Here is a 23,861-nt window from a genome sequence, read left to right as displayed (position 1 = left end):
AAAAACTACTCTAAACAATAAAAGAATTCTGTAAGGCAGCAGGGTAAAAGATTAATGGACACATGTTAGATTTCAATATACAAAAAACAACCAGTTAGAGGAAATAACAACAACAAAAACCACCAGGCATCTGGAAGTAGACTTTAGCAAGTAGAAAGATGCGCCATGTACTTAGAAGGGAAGATTCAGCATCATAACATGTCAATACCATTCAAGTTAATATACAAACTTAATATAGCCCAGTAAAAATGCCAACAGATTTTTATGTTGTTTTTTACAACTGGACTAGGTGGTTCCATGGTATACAGAAAATAAATATGAAGAGTTGAAATTCTGGGGGAAAAAAGGCCATGAAGGAGACTATCCCTCTTAATATTACAAGAAATTGAGAAAGCCTCAGTGATTAAAACAGTATATAGTACTGGCACATAAATGAATAGACATCAATGAAAAAAAGCCCAGAAATGTACCCCGATGTATGATAAATGTGGCATCTGAAATGAAGGGAGGAAAATGGACCAGTCAGTATATGCTGTTGGGACAGACTTACACCTGGGTAAATTCTGAATAGATCAAAGATGCTAAAAAGTGAAACTTGCAAGTGCCAGAAGAAAATATGTGTGAACTCTTTTATACTCTTGGGGTGGGGAAGACAGTTTCTTACTATGACATGCCATCCCAAAATCACAGAAGGAGAAGTTGATAATTTTGACTACATTAAACTGAAGACTAGTGCTGACAAAAACACCAAAGTCAAATGACAAGCTGGGAAAAATGATTTGCCTTTATATTATAGATAATAGGCTAATATCCTGAGTATTTAAAGAGCGCCCATGAATCAAGAGGAAAAAGGCCACAGCTCATAAAAATAGGTGAAATATTTGTGACAGAGAGTTTATAGTAAAGGAAAGATGAAGAGCTCTTAAATGTATGACGAGATGCTTAGCCTCATTCTCAATAAGAGAAATTCAGATTAAAATGGTCCTGAGATGCTATTTTCACCTAACAGACTGGCAAAACTGCAAAAGTGGGACAAGATGCTGTATTAGCCGTGCTGTGGAGGAACAGGAAGATTGCTGCTTAGAATGTCATTTGCATTACTCTTAGGGAGGACAATTTGCAGTATCTACCCAAATTATAAATGCCTATATCCTTTGACTCAGCAAGCTTCTTTCTAAGCATTTATTCTGTAGATCAAATCTCACATATGTGAGATGACGTATGTATGAACTTAGTTGTTAAGCATTGTTTGTAATAGTAAAAAGATTGGAAGCCTACACGTGCATTAAGAAGGAGAAAGTAAAATAAATTCCATCTCTATAATACACAGAGTTGTAAAAAAAAAAAAAAAAGAATAAAAAGAATGAATAAGCTCTTCAAAAAGAGATACAGGAAAATTTCAAAGATATAGAGTAAGTGGTAAAAAAAGCAAGACATCGGAAAATACGAAAATATCATATGTAGTGTGCTACCATTTATGTAAACCAGGAGGGGAAAATAAATATATCTAGACTGTTTTGTGTGTGTACACAAAGTTACTAGAAGGATCATCAAGAAAGTAATTAACAGTGATTCCTTCTTGAGGTGCAGAGTGGGCGAGGTGGTAATTGAGCAAATAGGACAGGAGTGAAAGGGAGATTTATTTTAGTGTATACCTTTTCTACTTTTAAAATGTTTGAACTCTATGAATATATTACCTACTAAAAATTAAAGAAAAAATAAGCTTCCTCTGGTTTAACCTAGCTAACGCATACGGGAGAAAACATTTTTAAAAATATTTGTGATTAATAACCTTGAAGAAAAAAAATTCGTTTGTGTGACATACTTGCCATAAAAGTTAACATCTGCAGAAAACAGAAATATAGATCAGTGGCACAGGATAGAAAGCCCAGAGATAAACCCACACACCTATGGTCAACTAATCTATGACAAAGGAGGCAAGGATATACAATGGAGAGAAGACAGCCTCTTCAACAAGTGGTGCTGGGAAAACTGGACAGCTACATGTAAAAGAATGAAATTAGAACACTCCTTAACACCATACACAAAAATAAACTCAAAATGGATTAAAGACCTAAATGTAAGACTGGACACTATAAAACTCTTAGAAGGAAACATAGGAAGAACACTCTTTGACATAAATCACAGCAAGATCTTTTTGACATAAATCACAGCAAGATCTTTTTTGACCGACCTCCTAGAGAAATGGAAATAAAAACAAAAATAAACAAATGGGACCTAATGAAACTTAAAAGCTTTTGCACAGCAAAGGAAACTATAAACAAGACAATAAGACAGCCCTCAGAATGAGAGGAAATATTTGCAAACAAATCAACGGACAAAGGATTAATCTCTGAAATATATAAATAGCTCATGAAGCTCAATATTAAAGAAACAAACAACCCAATCAAAAAATGGAACCACCATATGACCCAGTCATCCCACTACTGGGCATATACCCAGAGGAAACCATAATTCAAAAAGACACATGCACCCCAATGTTCATTGCAGCACTATTTACAATAGCCAGGACATGGAAGCAACCTAAATGCCTATTGACAGATGAATGGATAAAGAAGATAAAGAAGATGTGGTACATATATACAATGGAATATTACTCAGCCATAAAAAGGAATGAAATTGGGTCATTTGTAGAGACGTGGATGGACCTAGAGACTGTCATACAGAGTGAAGTAAGTCAGAAAGAGAAAAATATTGTATATTAACATATATGTGGAATCTAGAAAAATGGTACAGATGAACTGGTTTGCAAGGCATAAATAGACACAGATGTAGAGAACAAACATATGGACACCAAGGAGGGAAAGCGGCAGGGGGGAGGGTGATGGTGTGATGAATTGGGAGATTGGGATTGACATGTATACACTAATATGTATAAAATAGATAACTAATAAGAACCTACTTATAAAAAACGAATAAATAAAATTCAAAAAAAAAGTTAACATCTGCAGGAAAGAAGCACAGTTGCCACAGTTGTGTATGAGTCTAGTTTATGTCTGGTCTGTGAAATTATCGGCTTAAGTAAGACCTACTGCCTTGATTACAGCGGAGGGGGGTATACAAACATATCCATCTAGCCCATGCTCATTGACACGTCGGAAGAGATTTGTGAAATTCTCACGTATCTATGGAAATTCACTCTGCCATCCACTGACACTAATGACTGTAATTAAAGCCAAAGGATTGGATTTGCAATAGATGCAAAAACAGATCTCTGCCCCTTGCTTTCCATTGCCACCTCCTACATACCCTGTTTTCTCATGCTAGACTGTTCCAGGAGCTCAGTCTCTACCCTCAGTCTCCTCCTCCTCCAGGCCACACCACGGACTGTAGCCAGGTTAAGATGCTAACTTACTGCTGTATGAACACACCGTGAGCAGCAACGTGCCTCCTGGGCCTGGGCTGCTGTTTCAGCTCTCTCTCCCACTCCCAAGGGTGCACCTCTCGCTCTCTCATGCCTGGCTGCTTCCTGTGTCTCCCACAGGCCACACGGGGTCTACCCTTGAGCCTTCCCAGAAACCTTACCCCTGGTTCTACTGCCTCCCAGCCTTTTTTTTTCTGGCCGCACTGCAAGGCTCAAGGGATCTTAGTTCCCCGACCAGGGATTGAACCCGGGCCTTCGGCAGTGGGAGCGCGGCGTCCCAACCACTGGACTGCCAGGGAAGTCCTCTCCTGGCCTTTCTATATCCAGCCCTTCTTTAAGGCCTAGTTTAAGACTGGCCTCTGTTGAATCTCTCTCAAACGTGTTAAATACACGTCCAACAAAGACAGCACAACAACTGCAGCAGCCACAAAACAACTCTTGAGAACTGGTTGAGCCCAAAGTATATTCCTTCCATGGTGAGTAGAAATAAGCAAGATGGGACTTGCCTGGTGGTGCAGTGGTTGAGAATACGCCTGCCATTGCAGGCGACACGGGTTCGAGCCCTGGTCCGGGAAGATCCCACATGCCGCGGACCAACTAAGCCTGTGAGCCACAACTACTGAAGCCCGCGTGCCTAGAGCCCGTGCTCCGCAACAAGAGAAGCCATTGCAATGAGAAGCCCGTGCACCGCAACAAAGAGTGGCCCCCACTCGCCGCAACTAGAGCAAGCCCGCGCGCGGCAACGAAAACCCAACGCAGCCAAAAACAAATAAATAAATTAAAAAAAAAGCAAGATGGCACAAGAAGGTATTCAGCTGCATTCTAGGTTCTAAAAGTAGCTGTTACACTTCCTAGCTATTTGCATACAAATCCCTGAACTTCTCTGATCCTGTTTCCTCCCTATAAAGAGAATGTTCTGGCTGCCGCAAGGTGTTGCGAGGACTAAGTGAAGCCCTGTGGGGGAATGTGTGAATATTATCCGAAGGAAAAGTAGGCTTGTCTTTCTACTCTCTGGGTCATGCAGATGGTGACTTTTAAATTTAAAGCTGTACTTGAAATATCACTGACCCAGATGGTCTGTGAAATTATCTGCTTAAGTAAAGCCATCAGGGGAATGTTCCAGCCTAACTGAAGGTTGTCATGAGTGTGTGTGCATTGGTTGTGTGTAGCTGAAGGTTGTCATGAGTGTGTGTGCATGGGTTGTGTGTAACTGTCTCCTCAATCTGTCCAGGTTTCACAGGCTCAACAGGATTATCAGCAGAATTACATCCAAACCCAGTCGTCAGCCCTGGACAGTTTTAATACCATGAACTCGGCTTTGGTGTCGGACTCCATCGGCCTGCAGGTATTCATCTGCTCCCGATTCGCCTGGGTCTCCTCTGTTCCAGTGCAGGAGAGCTTAGCCAAGGGTGGGCCCTGTGTCTTTGTAGAAAAGTAAGTCACAGAATGTCTTCAGCTCATTATTTGGAATCCTTTACACACAGCCACAGTAGAGGCCAGGCCAGGGAGACGGTGAAGGAAGGAAGCCGATGGAAATGCTTCCAAGCTGAGACTCTCAACCTTGGAGTTGCAGTTGTTTTTGCGCTTATTAAAATGGGGGGTTAGATCCTGAGTTCAGTGCTAGAGATGTCACTTGTTCCACTAGACACCCAAGTGGTTGTAAGTGTCAGTGCCTAAAACAGCACATCAGCCCACTCCCTTAAGCCCCAGTGTTATGAGAAGTTCCACCAACCACAGGAAAGCCAGACTTAAGCAAAGGCAATCTGTGTTCATTCATGACAAGTAACTCCCAGAGGCTGTTAGGTACTTTTTTCTAATTTAGAAATTATTATTGTTACTATTGTTTGGCCGCGAGGCATGTGGGATATTAGTTCCCCAGTCAGGGATCGAACCTGCACCCCCTGCATTGGAAGCACGGAGTCTTAACCACTGGACCGCCAGGGAAGTCCCTGGAAATTATTTTGCTTTGAAAGAAATCATGTGCCTTCCAAAGAATATCTTGTACTACCAGGCAGGGAAGCGAAAAGAGTCAGGATCCCACATTTGTGCAAATGTGTGTGGTCACCACACGTCAAGGGGGTTTTTCTCTTGATTAGTTTCATTTGCTAGGAGTTAACCCCTCATATGCTGCCCATCTTTAATCTTCCCACTGACCCCCGCCCCCCACCGCGTAACGTGCAAATGAACTTGAAAATGTTCAGAGTAAAGCATTATATTCACCAGAAGCAGCTCCCCTTAGCTTTAGTTTCCAAACGTGCAAATAATAATTTCTGTCCCCTTCCAACTTTATTTGACTCTTATCTCTTTACCTTCCTCTTGGAAGTTCACACAAGCTATTTCACATCCTTTCTGGTTCTCTATAAATAATTCGCTAGATAAGCAAACAAATTTTCACGTTGGGATTATCCACTTCCCTTAGGATCTAGTATTCTCTACTAACAGCTGTTCGGGCAGTGGTGCCAACAGCAAAGCTAGGCCACGGTCACGCAGTGGGCCTGGGTGGGCCCCGTGTTTGGATTTGTCTGGGAGGCCCATTTCTGGTGGGGCCTCTGAGTCCCACCCTTTTCCTGGCTCTCCCATAGTGCCTGGCAGCTTTCCCCTGGCCTCAGGCCAAGCCCTACTTTGGGTCTGGCTTATTCAGCAGCCTTTATTTTCCCTTCCTCCTGCTATCAAGGGGGCTCACCCAGGCTCCCTTTCCTTCCCTCTCAGACATCTCACTACCTTCCAACCAGGAAATGCTGTATCTCACCTGAGTTCAGATCTGGTTGGTATCTGGGTTTTCTTCCCCATCATACTTCTGATTTGCCACCCCACTGTTGATTTTTTAAAAAAAACCCCATACACCCTAAAAGTTCAGAGTTCTGTTTTATTCGGGGACCTTACTGAGCCCTATAGCCTGGGAATCAGTCTCTCAGACAGCTCTGAGGAACTGCTCCAAAGGGGTGAGGGAGGAACCAGGGTAGATAGGAGTTTCGCTTAAAAGAAATGTAGCCAAAGATCAGAAGATTACTGTTAATCACAAAAAAAGCCAGACATCTTCAGTTAACGTTTTTAGTGCTTTTCCGTGTATAAGAAGATGTAAGAGTCGGGCTCATTGAAATTATTTCTTTGGTTTGCATCGTAACTATCTAGGGCTAGTATCCTGCCTTTTTCCATCTTGAATCCCCCTCAGGGCACGCTGTTGGGGGGGGGCTGTGGTGGCTGATGACTTGATGGTGGGCAACAGTCATTGTTTCCTGGAATGGCAGGCAACATTTTTGTCCACACCACTGACACGCCAGGCATTTACTTCAGAGGTCAACTGTTGTTAGAACAGGGTCCCCCCCTAACCCAGGGACCCTGACTGATTCCTAGCTACAGTCTAGTCTCTTATTCCAGGGTAGACAGAGGAGCCTTATAATGAAAAGATGAAAAACTGTTGTTTAAAAAAAACCAAAAGAAGAAGGGGGTGGAGGCTGGGGAAGAGGGCGGGGCAGAGGAAGGAAACACGTCATCCCGTGGCCAGGAGACTCAACGGAGTCTGAAAATAGTTGCCTTCTTACTTCTTCCATTGTCTAGTCTACTCCATTTTCATTATTACTGACGAGACCAGATCCTTGGTTTGATTTTATAGAATGTCAAAGCGGGAAGGCACTACTGAGATGGTCTCCAATCCCCTTGTTTCATGGATAAACAAACGGAGGCCAACAGAAATGACTTGAACAAAGTGTATAGCTAATCCAGGGCTACAGCCCTGGTCTCTTGGTCCAGATATAGGTTCTGAGCACAAGACCGGTCTCTGTAAAGCCAGTGGGACTTGGAGAGAGGGTTGTTGGCCAGATGGTTTCTAAGGCTCCTTGCATCTCCAGTGCTCTGTGATTCCAACTTTCAAATGGCTTCTGTATTTTCTTTAATATCTATTTAGCACCATTGAAAATCCTTTCTACTGATTTGAATAGGTTTAGGCATGAGGCTTATTCTCCAAAGTGGAGGCTAAGGGGTGGAGGAGCTTCAGAGACTGGCATCTACAAAGAGGACACAGGTATTAGGACGTGTGTTCAACACCAGAGTTTCCAGATCTTCTAATATAAAGTTGTAGGTGGCTTCAGGAGGTGGTAGAAGGTGCCCATAAGCCTGTGTCCGTTGGTAGAAATTCTGGGGTTGTGGAAGCCATTTCTCTGTCAGGAGAGTTAAGCAAGTGACCTGAAGCATGAAATAGCAACGATATTAATTTAAGCATTCCTGCTCCAGTGGGCAGCCTGGAGCAATAAGCAACAGGCTTCTGACCCTTGGCAGGCACTTGTGGGAGTCACAGACTCGGCTCCCTGCCCACCCCTCCCTTCATCACCACCCTTCTCTGCCTGAGCGAGGGAGGTGAAGCATTTGCAGGCATTACAGGATCCTCAGCCCTGTTGTCACTGTCCTGGCAGCTCGTCTAGAAGTACAGAAGTAAACAACCTGTTTAAGAAAAAAGGGGAATATCTCCATTTTATAAAACACGTATTTTGTTTTCTGATTTCAGTTTGGGAATATGGAAAATATAGAAGATACGAAGAAGAAAATTAATACCACCTATAATCCTATCCCATAGTGAAAATCATTATTTGGATTTTGGTGACTCCTTCTAGTTTTGTTTTTTTTTTTTTCTAGGCATGAATACATTTGGACAGATGCTCATGCATTATTTTTTTCAGAATGGGATTCTTCTGTACTTACTGTTTTCAAACCCAATTTTTTTCCACGTGTAATGACGTATTATGAACATTTTTCCTTGGAAAAGTGTTTTAATCCATTTCCATCCATCCTAAGCAGTGGCAAGCGGCGTTAGCAGCAGCCGTGGCATGTTACAGGGGAAAGCTGGCTGGCCCACCCAGGTACAGGGCGGCAGCCCTCCTGACCACCAGGGGGCCCTCAGGTGCTCTAACACCAGGGTCCCAGGCTTGCAGCTCCTGTGGGCCGATGTCTCCCTCAGCCGTTAATGACAAAGGGATGTCCCGGTGTATGACTCTGGCCATGTTTCCTCACACCGCTAGATCTGGTTTTTATTTTCATCCTGACAGAAAACCCTTGTGGATGTTACTTTGGAGAATAGCAACATTAAGGCTCAAATCAGAAATCTGCAGCAGACATATGAAGCCTCCATGGACAAGCTGCGGGAAAAGCAGAGGCAGTTAGAGGTAGCACAGGTTGAAAACCAGCTGTTGAAAATGAAGGTAAAGTACAGGAATGTAGATTTCCTGCTAACCTTTCTCTCTTCTCTCCTTCTTTTCTCTCTTCTCCCATCGCCAACTCTCCCATTTCCCTTTCTCTCTTCTCTTCTCTGTTGGGCTTCCCCACCCTTTTTGTGGCCAACCCCACAGGATTTGACTTGAAGGGACTGAGGGGGTTTCTGTGTTCACAGCTGCCAATGCAGATTGGGGGTACCCTGTATATACCCCTATTGGGCTCTCCTGCCGTGGTCCCAGTGGCCTCAAGGGCTACTGAGGCCTCATCATGGCACTGCTCTTATGTACTGAGAGGACACTTGGGCTGCCCACAGGTCTGGGACTTCAGAAGCTTCACTGTTTAGATTCTCTCTGAGGTTCCAAGGCCTCATTGTCTGGTTTGACAATGAAGAGCTGAAGGGCCCCCAGGAAGAAAATGGGTGGGTGACCAAAGACTCTGGGCAGTGTCCCTCCTGTCCCCAGGTCGTTCTTATTCCTCAGCTCAGCTTCTAAGGCCCTGGAGATGTTAGTGCTCCTTCCAGCTTTGAAACTTCCAGGAACCGACCCACGAATGGCTCACAGAAGTCACTCAACAAATTATTTCCTGAATGAATTTGTTTTTATTTAAGCCTGTGCTTTTCCGATTGTGTTCAACACAGCCTTAGGCTATTCTAGGGGAGAGTGTGTTATGGGTAGTGTCCCATGTGATTTATTGCTCAAACCAGAGTATGTTCAGGAGTGAGAGGAGGTGCTATTAAGAATTTAGTTAGGGGAACAAACTGGGCCACGTGGTCCCCTACCTGTGGGCTGCCTCAGGGACAGCTGATGGGGAGTACAGGCCACCACACTGTGTAGCCTCTGTGATGGCTGCCCCACAGGCTGTGCCGTCACCACCCACTTGGCCAAACACCACCACCTGGGAAGGGGGAGGGACCAGAGAGCTACACAGTCGATCAGCTCCTCTTTGCTTTCACTTCAAACAGGGAGGCTCTTCTACTTTTTCATATATTGTATTTCTGCGTAAGAGGTACTTTGGAAAAAAAGGTGTTTGTTGCTGAAAAATTCTGAAATGACTGGAGTCTTTTCCTCAATGTAGGATCTCTATGCAGTCATTCATTCCACAAATATGTACTGAGTATCTATCTACTCTCTGCACCTGTGCTCTTCATCCATGTCTGTTCCAGAGGTGCTGTGGTGTCAGGGAGACCAAACCTCTAAATCCAGTCCGCAATTGCCTGTTGTAGAGACTAATGCTTTACTTCACCCAAACCCACACCCCCCAAATTACAAAAGTGACAGGACTCAGAGTATTTCATGTGACCTGGATGCAGCGTAAAGAGGACGTGAGGGACAGAGCCCATTCTAGAAGTGGAGATGGGGTGCAGGACACACGGGTCTCTTTCAGCTAATGATAACCTCTCTTCAGGATTTCCCATTTTGTGGTTTCTTGGTACCAAAACTTGCCTAGAGATGAGAGGGGAGATTGAGAGGGCATCAAGAGAGACTTTTGTCCAGTCTTTGGAGTAAACATCATGTAGCCTAGCCGGGTTGTAGTACACCTTACTTACCCAGAGGTTACCTACCGAGCTAACTCAGCTCTCTTAAGCAAGCAGTAAGCTGGAAGGAAGGGACGCAAACAAACCTTCAGAGGCATAAAATCAACGGCCTGAAGTTCACAGGTGAGGGCAGGGCCAGGGAAGAAAGGAAACACCAGCCACTCCCAACATAAGCCTGCTTGCCCACGGCTCTACTTTTTCTCATCTCCTGTGCAAGCCCCCAGGAGCCCCCAGCTAAGGTCCCCCAAACCGGATGGGAATGTTTCCAAACACAACATTTGGAAAAGCACAAAGGTATGGAAAGGATGAGTCCAGATTTCTTATATGAGCTTAAGTGTTTCCTAGAGACTGATTGGCCTGTGCAACTAATGGGATGGCTTCAACTCCATGTGGGCAGCTTCTCTTCAAAGGCCTTCCTGCTTTTCTGACTTAAAAATTTTTTTAAAGTAATGTATGCCCCTGGGGAGAAAAGTCAAACAACATGAAAGGTAACAGAGTGCATAGCCTGCACCATTCTACATTCCTACCAGCCATGTCAGAGGATTCCAGTTTCTCCCCATCCTTGCCAACACTGGTTACTCTCTTTTATTGGTTGTAACCATCCTCGTAGGTGTGAAGCTCATTGTAGTTTTGCATTTCCCTGATAACTAATGATGTTAAGCATCATGTCTTGTGCTTATTGGCCATTTGGGTATCTTCTCTGGAGTGTCTGTCAGATCCTTTGCCCATTTTAAAATTGGGTTATTTATATTTTATTATTGAGTTGTAAACATTCTCCGTATATTCCAGATACAAGTTATTGGATCAATAACTTACAAATATTTCCCCCCACTCTAGGTGTTATCTTTTCAATTTCTTGATGCTATCTTCTGAAGCACAGGAGTTTTTAATATTGAATATTGATGAAGTCTTATTTATCTCTTTTTCATCAGTTATGCTTTTGGTGTCACATCTAATTTTAATCAGAGGTCACAAAGATTTGCCTTATGGTTCTCTTCTAAGAGTTTTATAGTTTTGGCTTTCACATTTAAGCCTTTAATCCATTTCGAGTTAATTTTTGTACATGGTGTATTAGGGATCCAACTTCATTTTTTTGTATGTGACAAATCCGATCATCCCAGCACCATTTGTTGAAAGGTCTGTTCTTGTCCCAGTGAATGATCTTGGTAGATAATTGTTTAAATTTTAATATTTATAACAGATAAATTATTTACTCGGTTTCAAAGTTAAATCTACAAAACAAAGAAATAGAACATCAGTATCTGTAATCTCCTCTTTTCTCTTTAACTCCCTCCTTCCTCCTATAGCAAACCTTTTTACTTTTTAATTTTGTAGGACTCTGACCCAACTCTAATAACGTAGTGGTCTTAATTTCAGCCTACAGTAGAATAGTGAAGAATTTAAAAAGCATATCTTTCTGAGGCCAATCAGAGTGTGGATATATTAACTAGAGAAAAAGGTTTGTTAAAACTGATAGAATAAAAGATGATAGGGCTTCCCTGGTGGTGCAGTGGTTGAGATTCCGCCTGCCGATGCAGGGGACACGGGTTCGTGCCCCGGTCTGGGAAGATCCCACGTGCCGCGGAGCGGCTGGGCCCGTGAGCCATGGCCGCTGAGCCTGCGCGTCCGGAGCCTGTGCTCCACAACGGGAGAGGCCACAACAGTGAGAGGCCCGCGTACCGCAAAAAAAAAAAAGATGATAAAATTTCGGGAGCAAAAGAACATTAGACAGGAAGAGTCATTGAAGAAAGAGGTAAATAAGACAGTGGAGCATGATACATTTTAGAGAATTCAGTTTAAAAATGGCTAAATTTGGGGGGCAAGGTTGACACTTAGAGAGGTACGTTTCTGCCTTTTGAAAAATTCACTCCTGTGGAGCACCTTTTCCAGATAATATCAAGTAAATTAGTGTAAGGGGCCACTTTAATTTTCTCTGCACCTGCTCACCCCTTTTCCTTCTTCCTTCTACCTCTTCCCCCGTTAGTTCCTGCTGCCTCTGTCTCCTGCAGAGCCCTGGGGCATGGGTCCACTCCCCCGTGAGTCCACACTTGATACCTACAGAGTGAAAGGTGTGGATTCCCCCTGAGCCCACCAGAGTTGTAGCTCTGAACTGAGTCTCTCTGCAGGTGGAATCCTCCCAAGAAGCCAACGCAGAGGTGATGAGAGAGATGACCAGGAAGCTGTACAGCCAGTATGAAGAAAGGCTGCACGAAGAGCAGCAGAGGCACAGTGCCGAGAGAGAGGCGCTCCTGGTGTGTTATGTCCTACCTGCTGATGGGATAGCAGAGAGTTTGGGGTGCATTATTGTTGGTGAGCTTTACATGGTAGGGTTTGTGCTCAGAGGTGAGTTAGTGGACTCTAACGTGGGTGACGGGTCAAGGAATTTATTATTTGCCGGTTCACTGCTCTCCCTTCTCCCTCCCTTCCTTTACTCACCACCTTCCCTGCTTGGAATAGTCCTCAATCACCACTTTCTCTAGCTGGTCTGACCGTTTGCCAGCATCCGAGCAGATCCTGGGCTTACCTGCAGCCACGCCCTTTCTCACTCCATTTGCTCTTCCTTGCCCGTCCTCGATCCTACCTATGCTCCCTGAAAGCCCCGAAGATGCCAGCATCTCCACGAATGAAGTCTTTCCCAGTCACACACCTGCAAGTGTCCTCTGTCCTTGGGAAACCCACAGTTTCTCTGCTCTTTGCCATGGAATTCTCTTGTCCCTGTTATTGGAGCTGAGCTGTATGTCTCACATCTTGGCTTCTCTAAAAGAGCATAAATTCCTTGAAGGCAGGGACTCCATTCTGCCTTACCTTGTGTCCTCACAGGCTTAATACATGTGCTGGCTGATGGACTGAGTTGGTGGTTTGCAATATGGGAGAAAGATCTGAGCATTCTGCATTCAATTCCAGATCCAGCCCTAATTCCGTTTAGGTTGTGTGACACTCTGAGCACCTAGTCAGGGGATAAATAACATTTGTAGGCTCTTTTTAGACATAAAGAGTCAAGGGGAAAAAAAGGAGAAAAAATAAGTAGGCCCATTAAAAAGCCATGCAATGTGTCTTTATTCATGGGTGAGAACCAGAATCATGGAATTTGAGTTCATGATCTGTGAGACACTTCTAGGCCCCCAGGTCATGCTTTTAAAGAGACATGATGATTTAGCCAGGCCTGAGCTGTTTGGACCCTGATGGAGGCTACTCTGCGCTCTGCTGAGGGGAGTGCGTTTCTTTTGCAGGAAGAAACCAATAGTTTCCTGAAAGCCATTGAAGAAGCCAATAAAAAGATTCAAGTGGCAGAGATCAGCCTAGAGGAGAAGGACCAGAGGATCGGGGAGCTGGACAGGCTGATTGAGCGCATGGAGAAGGTAACACAGCTTGGGGCCCGGGGCCCCCTCGCCCAGCCTCCCTTGCGGTGCAGCAGTTCCCCTGCAGCCCTGCCCCAAAGTATGAGAAGCCCTCACCACTTGATCCCTCTCATCCCTGCAATTTGTGACTTGAAAAAACCAAAGAGAAAACTGTAAAAGAAAGTATAAGGAAGTCCCACAAAGTTCTAATTTTTCCCATGGTGAAAATTTTGATGCTTCAAAAAACATTACGTACAAAATTATTTTACAGAAACTAATATTTTAGCAGCCCTGCTTTGCTGGGGCCCCAAGCATGAACTTAGATTACTTGTTGAGCAGGCAAGCCCTATTTCGACGTTACAGCGACAGCCCAAGCCCTGCCTGGGTCTGAAGGGTTCGCTTTTCTCTGACACTCTGTGTCGGAGCGGGGGACACTGCCTTTCTCTGTGGGTTTGAGGGGGAGGGCTGCAGAAGGCAGGAGCTCTGCCCGGATAATGAGCCAGTCTAGAGAAAGGGAAGAGGGAGCCTGGGAATTAGGCAGGAAGTGGAGAAAAGGGAAGGAGGAGTGGGAGAGAGGAAAGAGAAAAAAGAGAGAGAAAGGGCGGGTGACCTTTAGCAGGTGACGGCGCGCTGCTGGGGGAGGGGGGTAGTTGAAGGCTAGGGCTGTGGCTGCTTCCTGGAAAGTGGCTCTCTCGTGGCATGGGTTTGCAGGACAGCCCTGACCAGCCAAGACCTCACCCGTCAGCATCCTGTAACTCACTGACGCTGGGTGCTGAGAATCCCCAGGCTGACGATGGCAGGAGGGGGAGTGACAGTGTGAGCAGGGTCCACAACTGGGCTCCCGGGTGATTCTGAGAAGAGGGCCGACCCGTGGTGTCTGCGGCACGATTCCCTCCACCGTCCCCTGTCAAGGGAGGCGTAACCAGCTTGGGAACAGCCTGAAATGCAATACTGTGGAGCTTCGGGGCTGGTGGGGGGCTCCTGTTTTGGGTAACATCTTTTTTGGGGAGGGACTTGGGCAAATAGAGAGTCAATTACAATTTCGCCTCCACCCTCTGGGAAAGCAGAATCCCATGTGGTATTGAAGAGCGGGTAAGTGGCATAGTTAGGGCTAACGTCAGCATTGGCTGGAGGTGGCAGTCATAATGATTGGGCAATGAGGGCATTTTCTAGAACGTGGGTGAGCTATCTCCCACATCCCCACTCTCCTACAACAGCAGACGGTGCTGGTTAAAGCACACACTCCCCATGGGTGACAGATTGTCCTGCAGCAAGCAGAAGCCAGGTGAGCAGGCAGCACGGGGAGATGTACAGACAGACTGTCCGTGTGCTGGTTAAGAATATGGGTTTTAGGATCAGGCAGACCTAGGGTTTGAGTCTTGCCTCTCCTTCTCATTGTGGGCAGTTACTCGACTTTTCCAAATTCAGTTTCCTCTTCTGTAAAATGCTGACAATAGTAATTCTTATTCTTAGGCCTTCTGTGAGGAGTACACGAGAAAAATCTGTACCAAGTGCTCAGCGCGGTGCCTGGCATATATAAAGTCGGGGCTCACAAATGTGTGGCTCTGATTTTTATGTTGTTACTTGCATAAATGTCTGCCCCTGGTGTCAGCTTCTTTTTCAGCTGGACCTGTTCTATAGCTGAGTGTCTTTATACCCTTGCGATTCTGAAAGTTCCTAGCTTTTTCCCACTGATGCGCACGTGCAGCCCGGGTGAGGGCCGTATGGCTGGGGGCCAGGCTGGTGTTGGTAAGGCCGGCCGTCCCTGCCAGCGTTTGTGTGACACAAAATGTTCCCCACATCCTCTTGGCTTTTTCTTTAGCGATTGAAAATCTATTGTCTTTCCTCTTAATCTTTCCCATTTAAGCTAGCGAAATGCTTGCTTTATTTAGCTAAGATTAGACTACCCATTTACTGGTTTCCCCCTTCAGGGATAAATCTGGGGCGGCAGGAACTGTGCCAGATCTCTGTCACACAGGATATGGACAGCATGCCCACAGAGTTTGTATTCCTGTTCTCACCTGTTTTTGGATTTTTCTCGAGGACACACCATGTCCTTTTGAGTGGCTTCTGTGCTGTATCCCTTAGTTTACTGTTCTCAGTATTGCGTCCCAGACGCCTTTTTTTCCTGTCGGTAGAAGCCTTGTAAGGAGCGTGTTCTATCAGAGACCCTTCCGCAGAATAGATAATATTCTGTGCCTTGATCTCAGTGGTGGTTTCACCAGGTAATGTGTATACAAATGTATTGATTGTGCAATACTCAAGATTTGTTGTACCTCCATTTAGAAAAAAATCGAATTTTAAAGTATGCTGTAAGTTAGGCCTTGCCCTACTTTAAGACAGCTTTCTGGGGAGTCTGAGGGAAAGCTCGCTTGTTACAGAGTCATCATTATTTCGGGGCTGATGTAAACTTCCAGCCAGTGGCAGAACCCGTGGGGACAGTAAGAATGTGCATTTGCTGTAGAGATTTAAAAGCAGTAATAAAACCCCACTGAAAAGTCGGTCTTCCTTCATTATTCTAAGGACATCGATGATAACACACCCTTCCTCCCGTGGTGTACTGCCCCCCAGCTCTGGTCCCCCCTTGGTCTGCCACTGCTTACAGCTTCAGAAGTTGAGGGGGCTACAGTTTCAAGGCTCTGCTTTGAATATGTGGTGGAAAAGACGTTTGGAGTGTGTATAAGTAGCCAGAGCTTGTTGGGGAGAACTTCTGAGGTTAAAGATGAGGCACGGCCATACTTAGAGAAGGACCTAAAGTAGAAGAGTCTCCTCCCAATTAATGAGCAGAATTTGATAAACTTCACTGTAAGGAAATTTATTATACTCTCATCTGTAACATTTCTAGGGCAATTTTGGTTGTGGTGGGCACTACATTTTTATTAATATTTTCCACTTTGTTCAAAGAAATGTGTCCAGATTTTATATTACTTTTTTAAAAAAATATTTGTTTGTTTGTTTGGCTGCGTTGGGTCTTAGTTGCGGCACGCGGGATATTCATTGCAGCGTGCGGGATCTTTTGTTGCGGGGCGCCGGCTTCTCTCTAGTTGTGGCACATGGGCAGTAGAGCACGCGGGCTTAGTTGCCCCGCAGCATGTGGGATTTTAGGTCTCCGACCAGGGATCGAACCTGCATCCCATGCATTGGAAGGCGGATTCTTAACCTCTGGACCACCAGGGAAGTCCCTTATATTACTTATTTTAGGTAAACTTCTAAATTTATATATACACACACACACACACACACACACAACACAGCAAAGTGTACAAATCTTAAGTGCACAGCTTGATACATGAATTGGTTTCCTATTGAAACTGTAACAGTTTACCACAGTTAGAGGCCTAAAGCATCATGGATTTATCATTTTTAGTTCTGGAGGTCAGAAGTCCTAAAATCAAGGTGTTGGCAGGGCTGGCTTCCTTTTGGGAGCTCTAGAGTAGGATCCGTTTCTTAGCCTTTGTTCCCTTCTAGAGACTGACTATATTCCTTGGCTCATGGCCCCATCCTCCAGCTTCAAAGCCAGCAAGCATTGTAGCATCTCCTAGTCTTTGTCTGTTTCTGACTCTAACCCTACTTCTTCCTTCTAATACGAGCCCAACTAGATAATCCAGGATAACCTCCCCATTTTCAAGACCATTAACTTAATCACGGCTGCAAAGTTCCTTTATCCATGTAAGGCAACATATTCACAAATTTCAGAGATTAGGATGTGGACACCGTTGGGGCACTGTTACTCTGATTCTCACAATGTAGTTTTACAAGTGAACACACCCGTGTACACACCATCCCAGTTAACTTATAGGATATTACAGGATTCCAGACCCTCTTGATGATTCAGAAAATAATCCCAAGAAATTTGTAGTATCACAGGCCACTGATTTAGAGTATTGATTAACATTATTTAGAACCATAAATTTTCACAAGACATCTGAGCCTGGGCTGACGAAATGCTTTAAAAAATAAATAAATAAATAAATCTTGGGGCTTCCCTGGTGGCGCAGTGGTTGAGAGTCTGCCTGCCGATGCAGGGGACACGGGTTCGTGCCCCGGTCCAGGAAGATCCCACATGCTGTGGAGCGGCTGGGCCCGTGAGCCATGGCCGCTGGGCCTGCGCGTCCGGAGCCTGTGCTCTGCAACGGGAGAGGCCACAACAGTGAGAGGCCCGCGTACCGCAAAAAAAAAAAATCTCGACTGGCTTTATCCAGGATATTCATCTGTAAATACACACCAGTAAATTTGACATTTTGAGCTTTGTTTGGACCCTGGCAAGTGGGTGTATAAAACCCATGGGTGTCACATAGACTTGAATTCACTAGTGCTGCAGTTGCTTGCTGTACATTCTCCAGCCAACTTGGGATCCATAGATTAAATATTAGTGTCTGTCTGTTTTAGGAACGCCATCAACTTCAACTCCAGCTCCTGGAGCATGAAACAGAAATGTCAACGGAAATTACCAATTCTGACAAAGAAAGGTAAGATGTAATGCTTTTTATTTTTTTAATTTTTTTAAATTTTTATTTTTTGCGGTATGCGGGCCTCTCACTGCTGCGGCCCCTCCCGCTGCGGAGCACAGGCTTCGGACGCGCAGGCCCAGCGGCCACGGCCCACGGGCCCAGCCGCTCCGCGGCACGCGGGATCCTCCCGGACCAGGGCACGAACCCGCGTCCCCCGCATCGGCAGGCAGACCCCCAACCGCTGCACCACCAGGGAAGCCCTGCCCTTTATCTTGTAATGGATTTAGATGGTGGACATGCTGTGTTTTTGTGGGCTCACTTGGTCCTTGCATTGTCATTCGTTTGGTCATCACCCATTGCAGACTGATACATGCCAAACATTGGACTGGGAGCTTCCAACGTGGAGCTTCCAGCCACATCTTACAACCCAGGGCTGGTTGTTAGTGCAGTGGAACACGTCAAAGCCTGTCACAAGTACCAGAGTTCAGTCTATAAATGTTCTCCATAACCTTGAGCTCCACAGGATGCACCTTGTTGATGAGAAAACTCGAGAGTGACTAATACCATTGCCATGGAAACTTAATTTTACAATGTCTTTGTTTCCAAACATTCCTCAATGAAACCTTGCCTTGTCCTCTGGCTATGAGTGTATAAAGCCCTGCATGGGAAATGCAGGAGCAGTCCACGGCCTCTTCTGGAAACCAGAAGGCAGCGAGGCCACGCACGGCCCTCTAGTGAAGGAAAACAAGGTTGGGATGCTTTGAGCATTTGAGCAAGTTACTTAACAACCCTGAGATTGTTTGCTTCTCTGTAAAACGGGAATTCTTTTTTCAAGTGGGGAGAGTTGTAATGATGTGAAGAGTGCCCATCTCATTGGGGTATTATTGTGAGGGAACTGCTGGGTGTACTGCCTGCCACATAGTATGTGCTGAAAAAATACCTGTTCTCTTCCTCTTGTGCAACTTCAGAGTTTGCAGAGTTATAGGGATCTTCCCTAGTCTTTAACATAGTGCTGAGGAGGGACCTGGCAGAGATGGGAAGTGGTAAGCAGACCACCAGACCCTTCGTCCATGTTCCAGTCCAGGGGCCCCAAAGGACTGTAGAGTCCATCTGCTGGTTCATTTGGTTTATTTGAACCAAGTAAAGTCTGAGGATAATTTGTGCTTTTTTTTTTTTTAAAGTATGAAATGTTTTATGAGGTGGTCTGCCCTGTTTTGATGGAGAGAGGGTCTTGCAGCGTCTTTCCCATTTTCTCAAAATAAATGATGTATGGAACAACTGTAATTCCTGACTTTCCAGGACTCTGCCACTTGATTTCAGATATTTTGTTGTGTTGCTAGATTCTTCTCCTTCTCTGTTTTCCTGATCGTGGTAATTACTGGATGTTCCAATGCTGTATTAACCCAAAAAGAAAAAGCCTCTCATATCTGTAAGTGGTGCAAAAAAATTCTCTCTCAGCCCCTGGAAAGTGTAGTAACTGTCCTTATACAGGATAAAACTTGCAAGTGGGAACTTGACAAATGGTCCTATCTTCCTTCTACGGTGGGGTGGTCGATTGGTAGTTAATAAACTAGGATACACACAAAGTAGGAAGAGTGCGTCTTGTTCTGGGCAATATTCCCTTCAAGCGGTGACTCTGGGTGCTGCCCTTGTTGCTTTGCTTGAGGATTCACTTGCTCTTTCTTCTATTTGTATTAGGTATCAGCGGCTGGAGGAGGCATCGGCCAGCCTCCGGGAGCGGATCCGACACCTAGATGACATGGTGCATTGCCAGCAGAAGAAAGTCAAGCAGATGGTTGAGGAGGTAAGCCCCTGTCAAAGGGCTTGGGCCCGGGATTGCTTCCTGTGGTGGGAACACTTCAGCCCTAGAGCCAGATACGACTCTCAGCTCCATCTTCTGTGGCTCACAGTGAACTAGCTCAGGCCACTGCCATCTTGGCCCAGTGGAGAAGGTCCTCATATGTCCCCTGTGGACTGGTGATGATCCCTCTAAAAGAGGGATGAAACCCTAGATGAAAGGGTTACAGTTAAGAAAGCTGGAAGGTGCGATTCATAAGCTCACTCACCTACACAGGACAGCAGTACCCTTTATGGGTGCCTGCAGCTCAGGGACCAAAGGGTGTGACAAGAACAGTTCACTTCAGCTCAGGCCTCTGCACCCCGGGACCTGCCTGCCTGTCCCCTGCTTCTGCTCTTGTCCTTTCTCCACGTCTGGTGTGTCTCTGTCATTCCTTTTCCCTGTCTGTCCCTTCTTCTTCGTTTTTTCTCTTTTCTGCTATTCTTTTTCTCCTTAGCTGTCTATGTAACATGAAAGCAAGTTTTAGGCTTACTGTATGCTGGACATAGTTTACTATCCTGTTTTTCTAAATGAAAAAACAGGTAAGTTGAACTTTTATGTTTCTCTAAGAGGAAAAGAGTTTCTTTTAACTTGTGTCACTGTACCTGTCTCTCTCATGGTGATGCTCCATAGGAGAAAGTCCATGCTGTGTACAGCTAATCACATATTAGTGTATTTTTCTTGCTCGATTAAAAAATCAGATGGAAATAAGAACAGTTAGTACTAACAAGGTGATAAGTATTCCCTAGGGACTAATTCTCTAACTTGCAAAGAAAAGGTTTCAATTTAATTAAACATTTGGTTGGCAGTGGAAAAACTGGAAAAAAAATTTATATTAAGCACAACTCTGAAAATTTATCTGTTAATGTATTATTAGAATTTAAAGTATATCTACTTCTAATAAATAATTTACACATATGATAGACAAATAGAAGATTAAACGTATATCTTTTTTTTTTTTTTTTTTTTTGTGGTGCGTGGGCCTCTCACTGTTGTGGCCTCTCCCATTGCGGAGCACAGGCTCCGGACGCGCAGGCTCAGCGGCCATGGCTCACGGGCCCAGCCGCTCCGCGGCATGTGGGATCTTCCCGGACCGGGGCACGAACCCGCATCCCCTGCATCGGCAGGCGGACTCCCAACCACTGCGCCACCAGGGAAGCCCTATCTTTTTTATTAATCCCTAAAATGTTGGCGCTATGAGTGGAGTTAAGGTCAGGCAATTGTGAGGATGGGGAGGGACACCTTTTTTTTTTTTTATTGTGTGTAGGGTAAACGTACACATTAGATAAAATCTGCTCCCAAATGAGAAACCCAGTCACACAGTGTGATTGGCCCGTGTGTCAGTCTCAGGGCTCAGTAGAATAAGAGAATGGGGAACAAAGGCTCAGATGAGGAAACCCCGCATGCACTTTCACAGTTCCTTGGCACTGCCAGGCAGGAACAGTGCCAGCAACAGGGATGGGTAGGTCTTGCCGTATATCAGCATTGGGTAGTTGTCAGGAGTGTGTTTCCCAAGGAAAAGCATTGCTTTGTCACATTTAGCATCTCTGGAACCATGGCTGTTAGATCATAGCTTTTCTGCTTCTGAACTTCACACACATGAAGTCCGGGGCAAGGCTGTCCCTCAGTTCCCCGTGGGGCTCCTTGGCTGTGGTGCACTCCATTTCTCCTGCCTCACGGCAGGGTGCTGTCTGCGTTGTTTCCCTGTCGAATATTAGAGAACCAGTGAACAAAACCTCATATGTGTGGGCTTCTGATTGAGTTATCACCTGTAAGGGTTTAATGATTGGTCTTTTTTAAAAGACATTTTCAAGTAGTTTAGAATTCTGTTTTCTCAGTGACTTCCGGACTCTAACAGACATACCAATTTGAAAGGAGTAGGGGAATATTTATATATGAAAATAGGGAAGCATATAAAGATCACTGTCCATGCCTTGCTTTACTACCTGTGATTTAACATCTCCTAAGTAGAGCTTCTCTAAGTGCTGATGAGGTGGTCTGGAAGACCCAGCCACGGGCATGAAATGACAGGCTGAAATTTAGGATGGCGCCGCCAGAATGAGCACCACCTAGGGGCCAGCTGTGTTTCAACAGTTAGATAGAGACAGAGGAAGAGAGCTTTAATTCTAAATTTAAACTAACAACTACTTAAATCAGGTGGTAAGAATTAATGTATTCGTCCAGTGCACTGTATTAACGCATACAACAAAAGGATGGTTTAAAATTTCAATTGCTGTAGCCATTTATGTGAATACTTTTTTTTAAAAGTTAGAACCATGGAAAGGGGAGAAATGAGCACATTGAGATGTTCAGGATCAGGTTGGAAAGGAGTTGAGAACTACAGTAATCCAGGGAGTGGCTGAAGCACTCGGGCAAGACATGGGCAAAAGGGGAGACATGAGAGGTGAATTCACATCTTAGAAAACGGTCATGGAGAAGATGGAATATATTTTTGTTTGTGTTGCAGTGCAAAGCCAGGCTGGAGCCACTGGGTGGCCAATTTCAGCTTTCTGTTCAACATAAAGGAAACATTTCTAGTATTGGCTGTCCTGGGAAGTATATGTAGCCTTTAATCACGGGTGCATTTTATGAGGAGAGAAGTCGGGATAGAAGCTCCTTATATAAAGAATTCTCTATTGTTTACTAGGCTGTGCCTGTTGTTAGGATCTCAGCCTTCTCATTGCTTTGCAAAATGAGTGAAAGCAGCAAAGACATATTAAATTGGTTCAAGTCATTTGGACCAAAGTTTGAAAAATCCAGACAGCTGAATTAGTCATGTGTGGCATCTTGAACTCTGACTTGAGAAGTGTCTTTCTATCTGTGAACTCCAGCCACCCAGATATTGAGACAAATTTGACCCGGAAATAGAGGCAACCTTTACGTGTCACCAACGTTAGGGACAGTTTTCCTTCCCTCACATGAAGTCTGAAAGCTTGTCCCTGTGATGGCTTCACACTCACCAGGGGTAGGAATCTAGTTCCCATCCATTGTTGCTGTCATCTGAATCACAGTGTCTGTGAATGAAGTTAGTTTATTAAAATGATGGGCTTCTTTTTTTAGCTCAAAACATCCAGGTATTATTACTGAGGTTCTTGGAATCCTTAAATGTTAAGCAGCATATTTACTTCCACCTCAGTGGAGTGTAATTTCTAATAATAATAATAATGATGATGACGATATATTGAATAAAAATTAACCAGCGTAGGTGTTGCAGTCCTTAGCTCAATAATGACTTTTCATTGTGTGGGACAGTATATTTCAGTAGGGATTTCTGCATGTAAGAAGGGGCAGGATGGGCCCTTTTGAAATGAAGGATTATGTATCTTATGGGGTCAGGTTCATTGAGAAAAGATACAAAGCGTCCTGCGTGAAGTGTGGGAGCACATACCCCCACTTGGCTAGATCTTTGTACCAAATTAAGTCTCCTTTTGTGGTGTTAGACAGGGATTGGTCATCTCCCTCCCATCACTAGTTCTTCTGACTGGTTCTGGATCTGAAAGAAACACACACACACACACACACACACACACACACACACACGCCTAAATATGCCCCTTTTAGACTTTCAAGGGTTTGCCAGAAAATACACAGAGGGACTGAAAAAAATAGCATTCATGAGGAAACTCACTCGTCCATCCATTTACCAGTTACCCACCGGCATTTTCTCTGTGGTGGGGCTGGGTACCCAGTGGGGAGCTGGGCAGATGTGGTCCTGCCCTCATGGATCTTATCATCTGGTGTTAGCTGAGTTCCAGTCGTCCTTGCCCTTGGGCTTCATTCTTCTGTTGACAAGCTGTCTGGAATCCGGCTGAGTTCTTTAGCTTGCCGTTAAAGGAACCAGGAGATCAGGGAGGAGCACAAGGCTGGGCGGAACCTGCAGCCAGAGCAGCGAACACGTGACACATCTTTAAACATCTTCAGTCAACAGGACGTTGACACCTCTTTGCCTGCTCTCATCAAGGCCCAGTGCCCCGCCAACCAAAGCAGCTTTCTGCCCAGGGGAAAATTATCTGGAGGAAAGCAATTTTAAAAATTTAAATTCTCTCCATCCCAAGAATCTTCCCTTTTAAATGGATCAGCCATTTGTTAGCACACAATTTATTTTAAAAGT

At 44.9% G+C, this 23,861-nt stretch overlaps 1 protein-coding gene and 1 long non-coding RNA gene across 3 annotated transcripts in view; one reads left to right on the top strand and one right to left on the bottom strand.

Annotated features, from left to right (window-relative positions):
* MYZAP (myocardial zonula adherens protein) overlaps positions 1-23,861 on the top strand; it is a 130,651-nt gene that overhangs the window by 27,152 nt on the left and 79,638 nt on the right. For both annotated transcript variants that reach the window (XM_089907164.1, XM_022579596.3), the window contains exons 5-10: positions 4,617-4,730; positions 8,425-8,577; positions 12,251-12,376; positions 13,355-13,483; positions 17,852-17,931; positions 19,612-19,717. In XM_089907164.1, the coding sequence (XP_089763290.1) occupies positions 4,617-4,730; positions 8,425-8,577; positions 12,251-12,376; positions 13,355-13,483; positions 17,852-17,931; positions 19,612-19,717 (708 nt within the window). The remainder of the gene's footprint in view (positions 1-4,616; positions 4,731-8,424; positions 8,578-12,250; positions 12,377-13,354; positions 13,484-17,851; positions 17,932-19,611; positions 19,718-23,861) is intronic.
* The window catches only part of LOC111177658 (uncharacterized), an 88,527-nt gene continuing 72,658 nt past the window's right edge, over positions 7,993-23,861 (bottom strand). Inside the window, exons 4-5 of the long non-coding RNA XR_016392090.1 lie at positions 23,406-23,624; positions 7,993-21,454 (exon numbers count right to left, since the gene is read on the bottom strand). This is a non-coding gene — a long non-coding RNA (uncharacterized LOC111177658). The remainder of the gene's footprint in view (positions 21,455-23,405; positions 23,625-23,861) is intronic.

This window comes from Delphinapterus leucas, chromosome 2 (genome assembly GCF_059928025.1).
Source record: "Delphinapterus leucas isolate spDelLeu-1000000601 "Yukka" chromosome 2, BTC_Dleu_Yukka2, whole genome shotgun sequence".
Lineage (NCBI taxonomy): Eukaryota > Metazoa > Chordata > Mammalia > Artiodactyla > Monodontidae > Delphinapterus > Delphinapterus leucas.
This window is presented reverse-complemented; position numbering and strand designations above follow the sequence as displayed.